Raw genomic sequence first — 19,204 nt, 5'->3', positions numbered from 1 at the left:
AGTCCGAGCGGGATCCGGGTCATTGAGTAAGTGACCGACTCGGCGAGTCAGCGAGTGGACTCGACGAGTCTGGTCTGGGCGAGAAAAACCCTAATCCCAGAGGTTGTGCCCTATATAAAGCACATTATAACCCAACCTCAGCCTCTTTACTCCCCTTTTGAGTTCCAGAAACCCTAGAATTGAGTGAGCCTTCATTTTGAGAGAATAGAGCCATGGAGGAGAGAATCTTGGAGAGGGGCTTGAAGATCAAGGGCTTTGCTGCAAAGGAGTGGTGTAGATCCGGGATTTACTTTAGTTGGAGCTTTCATTTGAGGTAATAGTTTGTTGCTTGGGCTTTTGTGTATCTAGATCTATCTTATGTTTGAGATTTGGGCATTTTGAGTATGGATGAGACCTATTTCGAGTTTGGAGTAGATCTGAGGTTGCTACCTCAGATCTAGGTTGGTAATAATCCAGAAAGTCATAAAGTTTAGGCCAACAAGTTATTGGTGAAGCCCCTTTGTTACAAACCCTAACCCTAGAGTGTTCTAAGCCTATAACTCCTTAGTTACACGTAAAGTTTGCCACTTTACGTGGGGGTTAGGCTCTAGAGGAATGGATCTATGGATTTGAGCCCCTACATGGCTCGAAAAGCCACTGTATGGATTAAGAACTGAAGAGACTCGGCGAGTCACATGGGTGTACTCGGCGAGTTGTTTGAACATGAGCATGGACTCGGCGAGTTGGAAGAACAACTCGACGAGTCTGTTGAAGATTGCCTTGGACTCGGCGAGTTTGTTCTTGGACTCGACGATTCTGGTCGCAGAACCTCAAACCTTTTCTGTTTAAGCCTCGAAGCAGTGAGTCGGGAGGTGACTCTGTGAGTTGAGTAGGATAGGACTCGGAGATCGTTAGACTCGGCGAGTCTTGGGGTGACTCGGCGAGTTGAGTCGTGTTCTAAGAATTTTCAGAGTGCAAGGACTCGACGAGTCAGCGGGCTGACTCGGTGAGTAGAGTCAGTCTGGTAGGTTGACTTTGACCAGGACTTTGACTTTGACCAGAGTTGACTTAGTTTGACTGTTGGAGGGCAGTTTGGGACTAAGTGTTATATTGGTATTAGTAGATCGGGGAGTTATTGGAGTAGCAGTTTGGGAATTGTCAGATAGCAGTAAGAAGGGTATCAGCAAGAACTTCAGCAGTGCAAGTGAGTTTCCTTCCAGTAGGAACGGGTCTAAGGCCACAATGCCGGCTCGTTTAAGTTAGCAGTAGTTTCCGGACTTTGGTCCAATGCAGTAATTAGTATGTTTGATGCCTTCGTGGCTCAAACAGGATTTATGTGTTATATGTTCCGGGCTACGGCCCGATGCAGTATGCAGTATATGTGTTCATGCTAGTTGATATGTTATGCTATGCTATGTTCAGTCAGTTTTGGACTTAGGTCCGATGCAGTTAGTCCGGACTTCGGTCCGATGCAGGGGACAAGGTCCCAGTTAGTTCCGGACTTCGGTCCGATGCAGCTAGTCCGGACTTCGGTTCGATGCAGGGGACAAGGTCCCAGTTAGTTTCGGACTTCGGTCCGATGCAGGGGCAAGGCCCCAGTTAGTCCGGACTTCGGTCCGATGCAGGGGATAAGGTCCTAGTCAATTTCGGACTTCGGTCCGATGTAGGGGCAAGGCCCCAGTTAGTTCGGACCTCGATCCGATGCAGTGGGCAAGGCCCAGTATGTGTTTTATATGTTATTGTATGGTATGTGGTAGTTTGGGGAAGCTCACTAAGCTTCGTGCTTATGGTTTCAGTTTTTGGTTTCAGGTACTCAGTTTTCGAAAGAGGAACTCGGAGAGATTGCAGTGCACACACCATAGTCAGTTAGTCTGGGATTGTTATGACCGGTGATATGTTTTTATAAATATGATTTTAGTAATGTTTCAAAAGAAAATTTTTAGTCATGATTTTTGGGTCGTTACAATATATATATATATATATATATATATATATATATATATATATATATATATATATATATATGCTTAGGTTATTCTATTCTAACTAGTTATTGTGCGGATATCATATGCTATGAGAATTACTAACAGAATAAGTTGTTTAGCAATGCGAATACGTTCAATCTTACATAACTATTGTCATTAACACACATTCTCACTAATTAAATCGTCTATAAGGTTATTATACACTTATTATTATTATTCTTATTTCTGTCAGAATGTTTGTCATAATGTTTATTGGGTCGTATTCTGTCATAATGAAAATGAGTGAAAAACGATGTGTGAGAACAAAAATAAATAATAATTAGCGAGAATGTATGAAAATGACGATATTTTTGTAATGTTGAACGTATTCGCATTGCTAAACAACTTATTCTCTTAGTAATTTTCATAGCATACGATATTCACATAATAATTAGTTAGAATACTTGAACCTAGTTCTCTCTCTCTCTCTCTCTCTATATATATATATATATATATGTGTGTGTGTGTGTGTGTGTGAAAAGCTATTTTTTCAAATTAAAGTCGGTCAAATTGAGTATTGCGGTGGTCGTTTTTTTGGGTTTGAAGAAGAGAGAGAATCGGGAGGGATCGCTAAGGTCGACACAATTCTTAGCATGTCGAGCCCTTGTGTGGTGTTTGTTGCGTAACATTAGCAATGTCAAGTTTTTTTTTCTACTCACACTCTTTTTAGCCTAAGTGGAAAATCAAACCCGGGTCATAGTGTATCATTTGGTATTGTTCTTTGTTCTAGTTTTTTCTTTAAACCAATTGGTTTTTTTCAGTTTGAGTTTCATTGAAAAAATCAATTAGTCATTTGGTACGATTCTAAATTATTTAACAATGTTGCAATAGATATGTACTTTTAATTATTATTAGTCTCTTTTTGTATTGGACCTTTGTTTACAAATTTAGCTAGGTTGACCCTATATAGCTTTCTTATTTATAATCTTATTTGTTTTTCTTTGTAATTTAGTTTTTTTGCCAATAATAAAACTATACTCAATTTTTATCTATTGTTATTAATTATCATTGATAACATAGATATATTCCATCAATGTTTAGTGATTTGATGATTGTAGAGGACTTTGAAGCAGATACTAGTTTTACGAATCGAATGGGTAACGTTTGTTTTCATTGGGTACATATTTCGCTTTTTTGGTATTTTATTGTGTAATGTCCCGATTTTCATAGAAAATTTTTCATTTTTATTTATTCAATTAAATCATATTATAATTACATTATTCGGAAAACATGATGCAATTGTGTGTGTACAGTCAAGCCTTGACCTTATCACGATCAGAAGAAGTACCTGAAAACATTTATAATCAATTAGGTAAGCACGATGCTTAGTGAGTTCTCCAAAATACCATATATCTCAATACATATACATGCATACAAACAACGACTCACTACCTTTCACCGATCCACCAATTGACTCCCGACCTTTCTCCGGTCCACCAATGATATATAAACGACTCATGACTTTTCGTGGATCACGACCTTCGTTGATCCACCAATAATAAGTGTATTTAGACTTACGAGTTATCTGTCATTTCTCCGTTAACACACGGGTCTATAGGCTCCCAACATGTCATCATTCCGCGGTCAAACCATATTCTAACCATAACGAATAATTCAAGTACAATAACATTTAAGCAAATAAAGGCTATACTTTTGGCTATACTAGTATAGATACATAAGGACTATAGTTTCTACACTACTAGCTTTAAGTACACTAACTTTAAGCACAAAGAGACTAAACTTTCTACTCCATTAGCTCTAATATCCTAACATACATGGACATATATTGTAATACATAATATAGTGAGATAACTCACCTGATTAAGGTGGAAGATCCTCAGGAAGCTAGCTCCTAGGGTAATGCTTTAGCTTATTCCTTTTAAACAACCTAAGCACGAATATCATTGTGCCTCAGCATTCATTTGTATTTATACTATTTCCTAGATTCCTCAAAAATCTCAATGAATACATCGAGATCTATAAAATAAGGAACAACCATGTAATATTGTGACATCCCCAAAATCACGGCCAGAAAAGACCGATTTTGTTTATGCTTTATAAAAATCAGAGTACTTCATTTTATAAAAAGGTTGCGGAATTTGTTCCCAGAAAAACATGGTAAATACGTTATTAAAACATTTTCGAAGAAACGTATTTATTTCATTTTAAAATGTTTGGGATGTCATCGTTAATACCGAAACATAAGCATAAACAGACTTACAATGATTTACACTAGTGATCTACATCTCTTTTAAATCTCTCAGTGTAATGTCAATTCACTTCGTCACCTGTGATATACGTAAACTGAGTGGGTCAGGTTGGGAAACCTGGTGAGTACATAGGGTTTTCAACCCACAATAATATAATTATTATGTTCAATCAAACAATCAACCCAATTACCCATCCCCATTATCTTCTTTACTCTTTAAGGATTTAACCTAAGAGTCATCTATCCTGCATTCGTTTATTCCAAAGTCCCTTACTTCCAGGGTTATGGGACTGGCACTAAATCCATAGCTGCCAATGTTCGTTCATAAAGCACTAATTCCATAGCTGCTATAGTCTATTCATCGGGTACTAAATCCATAGCTACCAGTCTTTATCTAATAGGTACTAAGTCCATAGCTACCAATGTTCAACAGGTACTAAGTCCATAGCTACCAATTCCTACAAGTACTAAATCCATAGCTACCAACGTCTAAAAGGTACTAAGTCCATAGCTACCGGTGTTTGTCCCATAGGCACTAAGTCTGTAGCTGCCAATGTATACTCACGTCGTCTTCTATCTCTCATCATTCATCTACCCATCTCATACCCAACATTTTCGTATATATAAAATACGTATACAGTTTAAGTCCTTTAAAACATGTATAAAACGTTCAACCAGCATAGACAGCAAGTATTCAGATAATGTGCACACATAGCACGTAGTTTATATAAAATACTTCATATCTATGTGTAAGATGAAAGTAACTATGCACTCACAACACGTAATATATATTAAATACTTCATATCTATGTGTAAGATGAAAGTAACTATGCACTCACTTGAGAAGGTGGTGACTCGGTACTCGGACAGCGCTTCGTTTACTTTAAAATAATTTCCTTCGAGGAAACCTAGTATTATTACCACTAGATTTTAGTCTAATATTTACCGTGACTAATTATTAGTCTTATTATTATTATATAAGCGTTTAAACAATACTTTCCAACCACTATGTACAGACAGGGGCCAGACATAAAACACCGGAGGGCAGGACCATTTTGGCATATAGCACTTCTGAAATCCAACAACCCTATGCGGCCCTTTAAACCAGATTCCCCGTACCGCGAGTAGTTAAAAAGATATTATAACGACACTTATATAAGTCATAATAATAGCTCAAATATTTATTATAAATTTATAATAACAATACTAATTTTAAATATAAACTATATTTAAAATAGGGTAAGCATAACTTACTTACAAGGGGATTTTAGCTAGGAGTCGGGCTCTGTAGGGGCAGAACTTCGTCGCTGAATCTTTCTAAGAAAGATTCGTGCAGCGCTTCAGCGCTCACCTTACTATACTAAAACTACAGAAAGAGAAGTCGAATCACGAGGGACCGAAATGCTCGGGGGATAAGGAGAGAAAGACTCTTGAATCAAGAGAATGGTGCAAGAAATATGAGAGCCCAAGCCTCTTATTTATAGTAATTGAATTTACAAAAACTACCCCCCATAATTACTTAATGACCTTATAGTTATATAAACAACTAAACACCCCTTTATAATACTATTTTAAATAGATTTAAAGATATTTGTACTAAACTAATGTCGAAAGAACTCAACATTAGTCTTATAATGACCGCATCGTCGATACCTTTCTAATGATATATACATATGTATATATATGTGTACGTATATATGATTTATACTTTATTTTAATACGTAAATATGCTATTATAATTTGTAACTCGTTCATACGAACTCCGTTTTTGACGTTCTTTATATCCATGCGTAGGTGGAGACGCACTCTACAACTTTCGTTTAGACTCCTTCGGCTAATTTTGAATTTATTTTTAAAGTTATATTTTTAACAGGCCGGGACAGGATTGGTCCGTTATAATCTCATAACTTCTTCATCCGATGTCCATTTTCGTCTGTCTTTTTATTGTTACGCTACTAATAATGAGATCTTCAATTCTCGTTTAGGTTGTGTCGGCTAAAAATCGTTCGATCTAATATTCGAATTTCGGACTGTACACTACTAATCCGAAACTTCGAAAAATCGTAACTTCTTCATACGAAGTCAGATTTGGGTGTTCTTTTTATCGAAGTTCTTAGTTTAACATATTCTACGACTTTCGTTTAGAGCGCTAAATCTAAATCTCGCTCTATCATAAATTTACTATTTACGCTTCCCGGCGCCGTGCCGGTTCCGACGCGAAACTTCGACGGGTCATAACTTCTTCGTTATAACTCGGATTTCGGCGTTCTTTATATGTACGGAAACCCTGTGACATATTCTACAACTTGGTTAAGATTATTTATTCTAAATAATCTTTTTGTCGAAAAGTCGTTTTCGACCCCTATTGCCTCTAAATTGACTAGCCCGGATCTGCGGGCGTTACAAATATCATATCAGAGGTAGGGTATGTTTGGTATATAGAGTATATTGTTTGGAAATCCCACTTTAAACGTCTTACTAAATCTAGCCTAGACATCATTTTCGTAAGTAGACCAATCAGTATTATGACTGTAATCACTAATAAATCTTATTTATACATTCATAATAACGACTATGAATATAAATATAAGTTACACTAAAAGCGTAGTAAGTGCAGCTTAACTTGCATAATTTCTAGCGAAAACCGGAATCTGCGCGGGCAGAATCTCGACCCAAAAGCTCCATTTTGTAGGACTCCTAGATAACTTAGAGCCTCACTAAAGTACTCCAAAAACTTAGGGAAATTGGACTCAAAGGGTGGGAGAGGTAAGAGAGAAAGGAGATGGAATATGTAAGAAAAAGAGATGAATTTCGGCTTCTATTTATAAGGAAATACAGTGAGGCGTCGCGCCATATAATGAAGCATGTTGCATTTTCAGTTGATGTGTCCAGTCTTGGTTGGTGCCACGTGTCAGCATTTTACTGGTCCACGTCACTTGGTTAATGTCGCCTCCGGCCAAGCCATGTGTCATCATATCGTGGTCCAACGTCGACGTGTCGGTTGGAAGACCCGGCTCTCACTCGACCATGTGGTGCACTTCGATGCTACCATGTCATCACAAGCAAGTAATTTCTCAAATCTTCGAAAGGTCATAACTTTCGCATACGAGCTCCGTTTTCAACGTTCTTTATATCCGCGTGTAATTAATTCTGAGTACTACAGCTTTCATTTAGACCTCAACAACTAATTCTCACTCTATTTTAAATTTATATTTTTATACAGATTAGACTATTAAATTCCATGTAACATCCATAAAATTCATGAAAAATTTAAACTTTTAAAACAAACCATAAATCATCATTGTTTACAAAAATACCGTAAAATAGATTTTCGACGGAATGAAAAAGACATATATGGTAGAATCATAACCATAGAATACGAGACTGAGAATGGACCAATTATTAAATTTTGGATGTAAATTTCTTTTACATATTTCTCTAGGTAATCTATTATTAACAATGTGTTCCCAACTTATTTCACTGTAAAAAGATACTTATATATTCATATTCACGACTTGTCTCAAACAAGAGAAAGAAACAAGTATCCTATTTTTTTATAGATATTCACGATATGTTCCCTATGGTAACCGAGTTCATGAGATATGGCCAACAAACAATACGAGCCGCAAGGTATATTGGTCAAGGTTTCATGATTACCTTATTTTCAAAACATGTTTAATATCAGAGTTTTCCCCAAGATCATAAAACAAAACACGGGGAGGTGCACGATCACGCCTTCGCCTGACTTTTTGAAGATATGAGTGTTGTTGTTTCTCAGTCGACCCCCTTACATTATGACAAGAACATTGTGATGTAGATTGCAAAAAATTTTGTTTTCCAAGAGCAGACAACACATTAAGATTGACTTTCATTTCACACACCAGCTTGGAACCATCTACCAACCATATGTGTCATGAGCCTTGCAGATTGTTGATATTTTCATGAAGGCTCAACTGATATCTCGATTTCGCTTCTTGATTGACAAACTCTTAATGTTTATTGTTATCTCATTATGAATTTGATGAGAGATGTTAGCGTAATAGAGTATTTTAGGCTAATCCTAAATAGATTTCCTATTTTTTATTATTTATTTTTTTGTAATCGATTTTTCTTAACAACTTTTTGTAATCATTGCTTCCTTTGAATAATAAACCCTAACCGTTTTTTTGTCTTTGATTATCTATTTACAATTACATGTCTACTAAACTTTATTCTTATCACATATAACCTTATTTGGGGTCTTGAATTGGTTTTCAAATGCTAAATATCGTTACAAAATGTATTTCTCATATTCATAATTCTTGTCCCACTTTGTAAGAAGTTAAAATTAGATCAAAATATCAAAATATATATTATATCTATTGTATAGCCATAGTTCTAAATATATATTTTCCCGTTCATACACATCTTACAACTTATTCGGTCATCAAAACCATTATAACTTGACCATTGGAGCTTATTTTGGCATTGCTTACAAGTTGCCCTATTTTTAAAATACTATGATGTTGTGCTTGTAAAGTTATCAAATGCTTAGATTTTCAACACTTATTCTTGCATCAATGTCAATCCTATCATTAAAATATTCTTTTATTCATTCTAAACAATATTATGTAACATAAGTCATAAATATCACCATACACAAGTGTCATGCTTGATTTGTCTATATTGCCTCTTTTGTATCGTGACATCTTAAGATTTAAAATTTTAGGATGTTAGAAAGGAGATACCCCCAGCTCAATGGAACTACTTGGTTCCAATAAGTTAATTTGTTGGCTTGGAGAATACGTTTGAAAAAATTACATGCTAAAGTTAATTTTGACAAACAAGATTCACTTATATGTGTGTTTTGTGATACACATATAAATTTTGGTAACATTTTATTCTCTTGTCCAATTGCAACATCTATTTGGTGTTAGATTTCTCTACGATGAAATATTGATATATCGATTGTTTTTTATTTTATGGAGTTCGTTGATGGAAAATTCATATTAGTATTCGTGTGATCTAAAAAATGTATTGATGCTGTGATTCTCATGGCCATTTGGACCATTTGGAAATTTCGGAACGAGACGGTTTTTTAAGCGGTTAAACCAAAAAAAACTATAATTTTCAATAACATTGTCCCACAATCTTTCTTTTGGATTTTCAATAGAAGTGTTATAAACTATAAATTAATTTGGTTGGTTGGCTTCACAACCGGATTAATGTTATTTTTCTTTCTAATATTTCTTATTATTTTAGCCACTTGCTAATTTTATTTATTGTGTAAAGTTAATAGTGACTCTTCATTGGCTACTAGTTTATAACTTGTAGAACCATAGTTACAAAATTAATTAAACTTTTATAATAAAAGCTCAAAATTATTAATCATTTATTTTAAATAAATTATTAATTAAGAAATATTTTTTTAGTTATATAAAGTTATAATCATTGATTTAAATAAATACGTGAAATTATCACATTATAATCTGTATTAATTTTATTTTAATTTTTATTCTAATGTTATTTTAATTTAATATAATTAGAGTGGAAAATTTAAATTTTGAAATTTGAAATAGAAAATCAATTGGTTGACAAGTAGCATGTCATTAATTATGAGGCCTAATAGGATAACACATGGTAAAAAAAATACTTTTATTACAATAGTCAATAGGGATTACACTAGTTGCAATGTTTGACTACCTATTCCTCTCAACTCCCAAAAATAAAAAGCATGGTGCATGAGTGGTATATGCCAGAGTAATTGACCTTACATGGAAATGCTTAGTATTTGGTCATCCGCATAAAAAGTTTTAGCACTTACACGTAAGTGTTAATGACTAAAAACTTGTGATTATCATTGTTATTTGACCATGACAACTAAACAAAAATTGTGCTATGATATCTAATATTTCAGCAATGCCGAGTTGTCCCTTTTTGTAGGAAAAAGACCTCCAATACATTATTATTTCTTTTAACGGCAAAATATAAATCGAAAAACCTAGCAACACACTAAGTAAAAGGAGTTTAAAAGGAATTTACAAAATTACAACATTACAAGGATTATGAAGTCATCCTACCCAATTGATTATAAGTTTTTGGGATTTTCTAATATGTAAGGGCACATATAAGAAGTATTAATTATCAAAAATATTACCATAATTATATGTGAAATGTATTAATTATGGAGATTATTAATGAATTTTATAATTAATTATGGTAATGTTTCTTATAATTAATGTGTTTAACATTTAATTATGGTAATAATTATGATTAATTAATACTTCTTATATGTGCCCTTAGGGCACATATTAGAAAATCCATAAGTTTTTTACTTCTATCTTTTAACCAAGAAAAAAAGCATGTGTGTCAATGAAATCAAGAATAGTTGTCCTTTTCCGTTTCAAAAAGTGTTATTACAAAACCTCCTTATCGCCCATGATATTGTAAGTGTAACAACTTGAAAATTTCCTTTGCAAAGATGTAAATCTAAACTGCATCCTCATAATTGGTCACAATTGCTGTAAATATTAGTTGCGCTTCCCAAATTTGAAAATCTTGAAAGAGCTCCAAAACATATTTAAAAAATTACAAGGGCCAAACTGATAATGGGCAGAGTCATATTCCTTTTAGACAGCTTATATTTTTATACAAAAATAACAATTACACATAAACTTTTTCTCAATTTTAACTCGTGACATGTTCAAACAATTGATTTTACCAACAAATGGTAATACAAAATACAAGAATCACAATAAGTGAACAAAAATATGAAACGTTTTGCTATTTTGCTTTTAATTTCTGTATTTAAGGTCATATTCAAACAACTGACATGACCAACAAATGGTAATTCGAAATACAATAACCAAAAACATTGAACACAAATATGAATCGCTTTGCTATCTTGCCTTGTACACACATCTAAGGCTGTCTTCATTCCACTCGGATCTCGAAATTTTGATCAATTGTAATATTAACCTTTACAACCTATTAAAAGTGAGAAAGTTTGAAAAAAATTTCATTCTACTTTTTATCATATTATACGCTTTTTCAGAGTACAAATACGAAAAGTTGTTTTTTGGTGAGTTGGCCACAAACAGTGTGAAGTGACTCGCATACTCTTGTAGACGCCACGTTTGTTGTTTTTGTTTGTGCAACACTTTTTCACAGGAAACATGATACATTGCACTCACTATATGAGTCGCCATCAACCTTTTCACACCATAACATTAGGCTTTTTTTTCTTTCTAAAATCTCTAATCAAACCAACAAAAGGGTTGACACTTGAAAAGGTTTATACATGAAAACAAACAAAAAAGCAGTACAAATATTTGATTCCAAATAAAACCCGAACCAAAATTACAAAAAACAATCAATCTCTCTCTCCTTACCAACAGTTTGAAAGAAATCTATTCCCACAACTCTCTTTCATCATCACAAGCAGTGACATTCTGTATAAAATGCCATTTTCTCTCTCTCTCTCTCTACAAATCGGGAACCAAAATAGGATTTACACATGATTTTTAAAGAAGAAAACTATATGCTTGGAGTTTTTAGACCAGAGAAAAAAAACAAACATGATTTCATGAATGCATTGTATTTTCAAATAAATTCAAAAACACCTACCGACGACTGACAAAAACAAAACAAAAAACTAGCTTCCTAAATGTAATGCGGCCAACCCCCTACCTGGCTTTAAATAATGCACATGTGATGTGACCCAGACTCAAAATGAGAAAGATAAAAAAAATATAACGAAATAATAAAAAAAATGTATGATGTGATGCAAATGTAAAAGGTAATATACCCCCCCCCCCCCCCCGACAGACAACCAAAACCACTGTGTGGACCCCACCCAGACGACACATGACACGGGCTAATTCATTCATTCATGTACTCTTTCTGAGGATTGAATCGAGATACACGATGTGAATTTGAAAAAGAATCAGCCCTTAGCTTGATATTACTATTTCGCCCCTGTCAGCTTGACATGAATGGTGTGTGTGATATGACCCAACCCGACCTGACCCGACCATATGCATGAAAAGCAAAAAATAATATTATGTACTGCCAGGCAGAGGGGCTTAAACGGAAATTGCACGAGAGATTGCGAGCTTGGCCCATTCAGCAGACTCCTTAATCATATGATCATCTGAAGACAAACATTCATTCAGAAAATCTTTGCTTGAAAGAGACTGTTGAATCAATGATCCTGCGTTGCTTCCAAGAGTATCTGCTAAATCTCCAAGAACACCGATTGCTGTTTTCATCACGACTTCATCCCTGATATCATTATTCAAATATAAATAAAAAACAACAAGTCAAAAATAAACACTCAAGAAGTAAAAAACTTACATGTCTTTCTCCATATACATCAGATCAAGAAACTGGAGGATATGAGGAGCATAAGGAATCAGCAGCTGAGTTTTAGGAGAGTTTTTAAAACCCTGAAAAATCCCGGAATACGCCTCCAAAATCCCATTTCTCAAGAGATTTGTGTACTCGATCATCTCATCATCAGCACCTGAAGTGTGTGAAGACAACTCAGCTGCACTCTGGAGCATAGGCATGGCATACATCAAATACTTCTCAAAATTCTCTCCAATCGCAAGCGAAATATCACCAAAACAAGAAAAAATCGGAGGCTTCACGGATCGATGCAACTGGTTGCTTGACAAATCTTTAAGAAGCTGAGTCATAATCCCATCACACCAAGGCAACACCTTTTCCTCCAAAGCCCTGCAAATATCACCCACCACACCTACAGTCACAGCACACACCTGATACTCTTCAAAATTCTGAAGTCCCATTTCCAAATATTTATAAAAATCAGGCATGAATTTTGCAAAATCGGGACCCGTTGCGTATGCCAAAGCTCCAATTGCAAGCATTGCTTCTTCATGAACCGTGGCACTTCGGGAGGCGAAAACCCTAAGAAAAAGATTCATGATTTGATCTGTGTATTGCATGAAGGGGTATCTTGTTGCATCTGATGCTCCGAGTTTTTGAATGATCACCTGCAAACACCCACACAGAAGACCCTGCAACTCATTCTGTTTCTCTCTTTCATCAGAAGAGAGTTTCTGTTCTTCTAAAGTCTGGTGTAGCTCCATCATGATGACAGGGACTAACTGCAACACCATGGGAATTGTTTCATCTGTAGAGCATCTCACAACTTCATTTAATGTTTCATAAGCAGCGGTTCTCAATCTAGACTCGTTAGCATCTTCTCTGTGGGTCACAGTCAAAAGAGACTGAACAATTTCCTGGAAAAATGGAGTCAAGGGAGACGAGGGACCCACATCTTCAAAACCCTGTGCGAGAAAGTACAGGGCCCCACAAGCTTTTTCAGCTACATTTGGAGCATCCTTCATGCTTTGGAGAAGAACAGTAATGATCTGTTGGCAATTTGAGGGAGTAATAATGGGTGTATCCATGGTGGATCCATGAAGAAATTCAAATATTCTTCCGAGTGTCCAGGCTGTGGTGTCTTTTACATGGTTGCTGGGGTCTTTGGTCAAAGCTGTGAGCATGAAGTTTAGAGCAACATTGACTAAAGGAGTCAACTGATTGGGTGAAGGACCTTCTAAGATGGATCCAAAAGCATAAGTAGCTCCTTCCCTTTGTCTCCAATCTGGTTTTGTTATGTTTTCTTCAATGAAAGGCATCACAAGTGGGACAATATCGTTTCCTACTGTTCTTGCAACTAAACCAAGACAGGTTCCTCCTGCCATTGCAAGATTCCAAGCACCTTCATCTTGATCTTGATCTTCTTCTTGCTTCAACAAAGTCTCTAGCAACATGGGCACAAGCGCAGGGAGAGCCTGTTTTATGAAGTAAAAACAAGGAATGTCTGAGTCAGCAGTAGTGAAGTCGCCTCCATATTCTTCCAAAATATCAATCTCTTCATCACAAATTGAACTCCAGAATTCAATTGCTTGTAAAGCCACTGGCTCTTCGTCTTCTTTAACAGCTTTAGCAGTGATGTTGAAGATATCTTGAATGTAAGGAGCTAGTTTCTCATAGTAGCTGGATGAGATGGAAACCAAACACTCAAAAGCTGCTTGGCGAATCTTTACTTCTGGAGATAAAGTTGCTTCACAAACAACTCTCATAATATAATCGCGTTCCATTTCATTGGTGAAATTTGCTTGAGCAAAACCAAGAGCATTGTAAAGTGCTCTAGTTGCAGCAAGTCGTACATCATTACTAGCTTCACTTGCATTCATGCCTTGAACAACAGCTGTGAGGATTTTATTCACATGATCTTGTTCTACAACATCTGGAGAAACTTCTTCACATAAATACCCGAGAGTTTCTAAAGTGGCTTGCTTGACATGAACAGGGACTTGGTGAATGTTGGATAGAAGGGAGCCAATGAGCTCAGGCCATTGTTTTTGTGGAAGCTCTATTCCAGCAACTTTAGCTATAACTTGTGATGCAGTTGATCTTGCCTCATGAACAGGAGAGGTGAGTGTCTGTAATAGGTATGTCTTGATTTGTGATTTAACACCCACATCAAGTGATAACCATCTTTGGATGAGTTCATACTTTCTATGTTGCTCTTTTGCATCTAAAGCATTCTTGAGAATCAAACCAGCTAGTTTACGACTATCAACAGGCTTCTCATCATGAGCAAGTTCTCCAGAGAGAGATAACAGAAATCCAGGTAGATTTTGCTCCTGAAATTGCTTTAAACTCTCTTCAGCATGCTTCCGAACAGATCCATCAACAGCTTGTGCATTCAACAGAATTTGGGTAACTTCCAATGCCATAAATTTTTCTGGCGAACACTGTTTCACCATAAAAAAAAACAGGGTAAGATTATTTGAAATTAAAAAACGCCAAGAACGCGTTACTAAAGCAAGATTAAATCCATGTTTCCAACATTTACAAACAACTGAATTTGAAATGTAGGGAGGTTTTAAAAAATTAGAAAAATAAAAGCCAGAGAAAAAAAAAAGTTGCTTTGTTGCTTAAATCGAGCTCACCTATGCTAAAAAATTCAAAAAAAACTGCCCCCAAAACCAGCACTAATAGCCAAACCAGTAGGTTCTCTATAACCTAAATAAGAAACAGAAGTGATAATAGAGCATTCATTAACCAACTGGATGCGTTACTTATCAGCAAACCCTATTTACTTTAATCTGAATACAAATTAATCAAACAATGTAACTTCGTCACGCCATCAAATAAATTCATATTAAAGTGGGAGAGGTAAGGCATAATTATAGCCTTACAAGAGAAAAACGAGATCATATATAGGTCAACCACAATTAAATAATAAATTTATATCCTATGAAATTGACTGTCAACCATCGGAAAAAGCCTGAAACTTTCTTCTCGAGCCAACCGACCAAAACTTACGATAGTTCAATAGATGACGAAGAATACCGATCTACACGTATAAAAACAAAATCATTGCTACCGCACAGTTTCCAACTACTAACGACTGAAATAAAAACCGATTGCAGAGAAGCGCAGGTCAAATAATGAAATTCTGAACTTAAAAGTGATTATTTGACCAGTGTATAGTCAGATCGGAAATCCAACTTTTATGGACATCAAACCCTAATAAATTGATCAATGAAAGCTAATGAAACGGAATAAAGGGCACAATAACGATAATTACCTGATGATTAACTTATGAACACCTTCCGATCAGCAAACAAAGGCCCAAAAGCGGCGCTTCTGAAACCCTAGACAGAGAGGGAGAGAGAAGACTGAAACTACAAATGCATATCTGTCTAATGAGTTTTGGGAAGTATATGATATTAAAAATAAAGTATTAATTAAGGTAAAGATATATTAAAAAACTAAGGGAGTGGTTAGGTGGTGGAATGACCACTGTAATTACCGAATATATGCAGAAACGAAAAGCTGGAATACGTTTGTATGGTGACCCCACATGATGGTTCTTTGTAACAACGGACAGGATTCGATCTAGACAAATCTGACACCTAATGGGCAAAACCAATAATTCTAATGATTTAATTCATAAATAAGTCATCCTACCGTACAAAAGAACAACAAATGTAAATAAAAGCATTTGTTTTTTGGTTCTTTGTCATTTATACATGATGTTATCGATAATTGAGATGACGGTTCAATATCGATTGGATTTGTATAAATATTTAGATCAAGTTGAACCGGATAGTTTCTTCGAAAAAATAGGTTGAATTGGCACGATAAAATTGGTTTATTGGCCTTGGGTATTGGATTTCACTCGATCTGTTAAAAACAATCTGTTTCCAAAGCAAATTGAACAACTCAATCGATCCGGAGTGTACACAACTCAAAAATTGACGACACATACCACTAGCGAACACAACTTCGACACACACCGGTAACCTATCCAACGTTGATCTTCTCAACTTGCAACTCGATACTTCTAAATTGTTATGTCTATGGTTTTATAATATAGTTCATTATGGTAAAGAATTATGTTTATGGATGTCAAGTTATTGGTTTTATATATGTATGTAGGAAAATAGAAAAGACAAAAATTCATAAAACAGGTAGAACTGGCGGTCGACTCAGAAACTGATCACCATACCAATTCAACTAAAAATCAGTTTTTAAAACATTGTTTATATCATAATAAACGATTCATATATTTTTTAAAGTAAGGCATTGTAGTATTGTTAGCACGAGCCTATTTCGTGACCACAGTAGCATGTGACCATGAGCTTGCACACCATCCTAATGCTTCATGGTGATCATGGTCATAATCGTGATGGTATGTCATAATCGTGATGGTATGTGGTCTTGACCACATATTACAATGCCCAATCAAAAATGAGAAAAGCTTTGCCTTTGACTAGCCATTTCCAACGGCTAAAATCTTTAAAAAAAATCTAATCTTAAACATATTTTACTTTTGTAAATTTAATAATATACTACCTTATTTTTCCACACTATTCTTCTCTTCCTCTACCCCCCCCCCCCCCCCCACACACACACACACACATATATATATATATATATATATATATATATATATATATATATATATATATATATATATATATATATATATATATATATATATATATATATATATATATTTCTATCCTATAAAAGAAATCTCACTATTTATAAAAATAGATTGAATATAATAATATTATTTTTTTTAAGACGTTCAAATCATTAAGCTAATAATACAAGTAGTCATCAATAAAATAATATTAAATTTTAACCTGTGTTTTGAATCCTTATATTTCTCAACAAATTCTATCTTCTTCCCTGAATTTCGGATGATTCAAAATTTGAAACCATCAGAAAATACATGTTGATTCAAATATTTCTCCTGCAGATGGCTCTTTCTTAACAGGTTTTTATTTTAATCCTTACTTGTAATTGATTTCATCATTTTTAACTTTTTGTATTTTTATCTTATAAATATATTGGGTGAAGGCTTTATTATATCAGGTTTGTTCCTAAAAAGGTTTTTACTATGTTTCTTTAATGTGTTGGCTTTGCAGGTTCAAAGAACTCAACCAAGAGGGCCAGTTAGAGCATTGTATTATCATTAGTTTGTATATTTTGGCATCTTACTTTTGCAATAAAGAACTATTAAACACAAGATTTGACATGATTAAGGTAGTTTGTATATTTTTCATCTTGTTTAGTCTAAAAATGAAACCTTTTTCATCATTGGTCCTTATAATATCAAGTTTCATCACATGGACTTCCTGATTACGGTGATTATTGTTCTTATTATAAGGTTCTATATAGATTTTGTTCAATATTTTAAGGTTTCGAGAACCTAAATCAATATGAATCCTTGAATTACATACCATTGTTGAAAATGTTTTAATTTGTGACCAAACTTGGTTTAAAATCACAATGAACAAGTTGACACCTGAGTATTTTGGCCTTCTCAAAGGCCTATTTATCGACTTTTGAATCACAACACCTGATAATCTAAAGGTTTATTTTTATAAACTATTATTTATATATTTTAGCATTTTACTTAGTAGGACATTAAATTAATAAAGGAATTAAGGAAAACGAAAAAAAAAAAAAAAGAACGATAAATAGTACAAGTGGTTTGGGTTTGTATAAATGGAAGTAATAACCATTTAGGGGGTGTTTGGCAAAAAAGCTTATTGCTTATTAGTTTATTAGCTTATAAGTTAATAAGTAAGTGTAGGGTAACTTATGAAAAAATGACGTATTATAGGTTCCCCACCGGAATAAGTTATTTTAATCCAAACACTTTTTTAACTTATAGTGATGTGGAACCTAATAAGTTGTTTTAAAAAAACTTAGCCAAACACCCCCTTAATATGGTATGATAATGCTCTCTTGAAAAATAGATGTCATTTAATATTCATTACTCGAAGTGAACGCAAAATGGTTTTAACTCTAAAGAGATCAAATTATTCGCTGCCCGCCGCTTTGCGCGGGTAGACGGCTAGTATATATATATATATATATATATATATATATATATATATATATATATATATATATATATATATTGTCAAAAGTCTAGACACTGTACCATAGATCAAAATACAAACACTCCACCAACAAATCGACATAGTAATTTTGAAAATTTGGGCTAGATACAACACATCATCAATATCCGAACATATAGTCACCCTTCTGTGGTTTTATCAACTTGCTCCAAAGCACATCCCCTATCCCATAAACACAATTTTTTCAACAACAATATCAACATTCCCAATCCTATCAACAACTCTTTCAATCCGTTTTCGTATTCCAATAACCTTACCCAACACACACAATCGGACGACCGGATTGTAACTGTAACACTAGAGAATTTGGTGTCTTTCCTTTAACCCCCTTGATGCAAAAAATCATCTCATTATAGTCCATAGCCAATACGCTTAGCGTACTAGCCCGTTTCTGGATCGTGCATGCACCTATGTACATTGGGCGTACGTGGGAGTACGCACGACATACGTAAGGCAAGGGAAAACCCTAATTTTTAGGGTTTGCACCATATTTAAATAACTTATAACACTTTTGGACATTTTATTGA

At 34.7% G+C, this 19,204-nt stretch overlaps 1 protein-coding gene across 1 annotated transcript; it reads right to left on the bottom strand.

The window, feature by feature from the left end:
* Positions 1 to 11,468: 11,468 nt before the first annotated feature.
* On the bottom strand, positions 11,469 to 15,976 carry LOC111920415 (importin subunit beta-1). The gene is made up of 3 exons (XM_052767289.1): positions 15,824 to 15,976; positions 12,547 to 14,984; positions 11,469 to 12,474 (listed from the first exon to the last, which is right to left on the bottom strand). The coding sequence occupies exons 2-3, from the start codon at positions 14,964 to 14,966 to the stop codon at positions 12,276 to 12,278; spliced, it is 2,619 nt and encodes an 872-aa protein (XP_052623249.1). The 5' UTR covers positions 14,967 to 14,984; positions 15,824 to 15,976; the 3' UTR covers positions 11,469 to 12,275.
* Positions 15,977 to 19,204: the final 3,228 nt, after the last annotated feature.

Source organism: Lactuca sativa, chromosome 9 (assembly GCF_002870075.4).
Source record: "Lactuca sativa cultivar Salinas chromosome 9, Lsat_Salinas_v11, whole genome shotgun sequence".
Classification (NCBI taxonomy): domain Eukaryota; kingdom Viridiplantae; phylum Streptophyta; class Magnoliopsida; order Asterales; family Asteraceae; genus Lactuca; species Lactuca sativa.
This window is presented reverse-complemented; position numbering and strand designations above follow the sequence as displayed.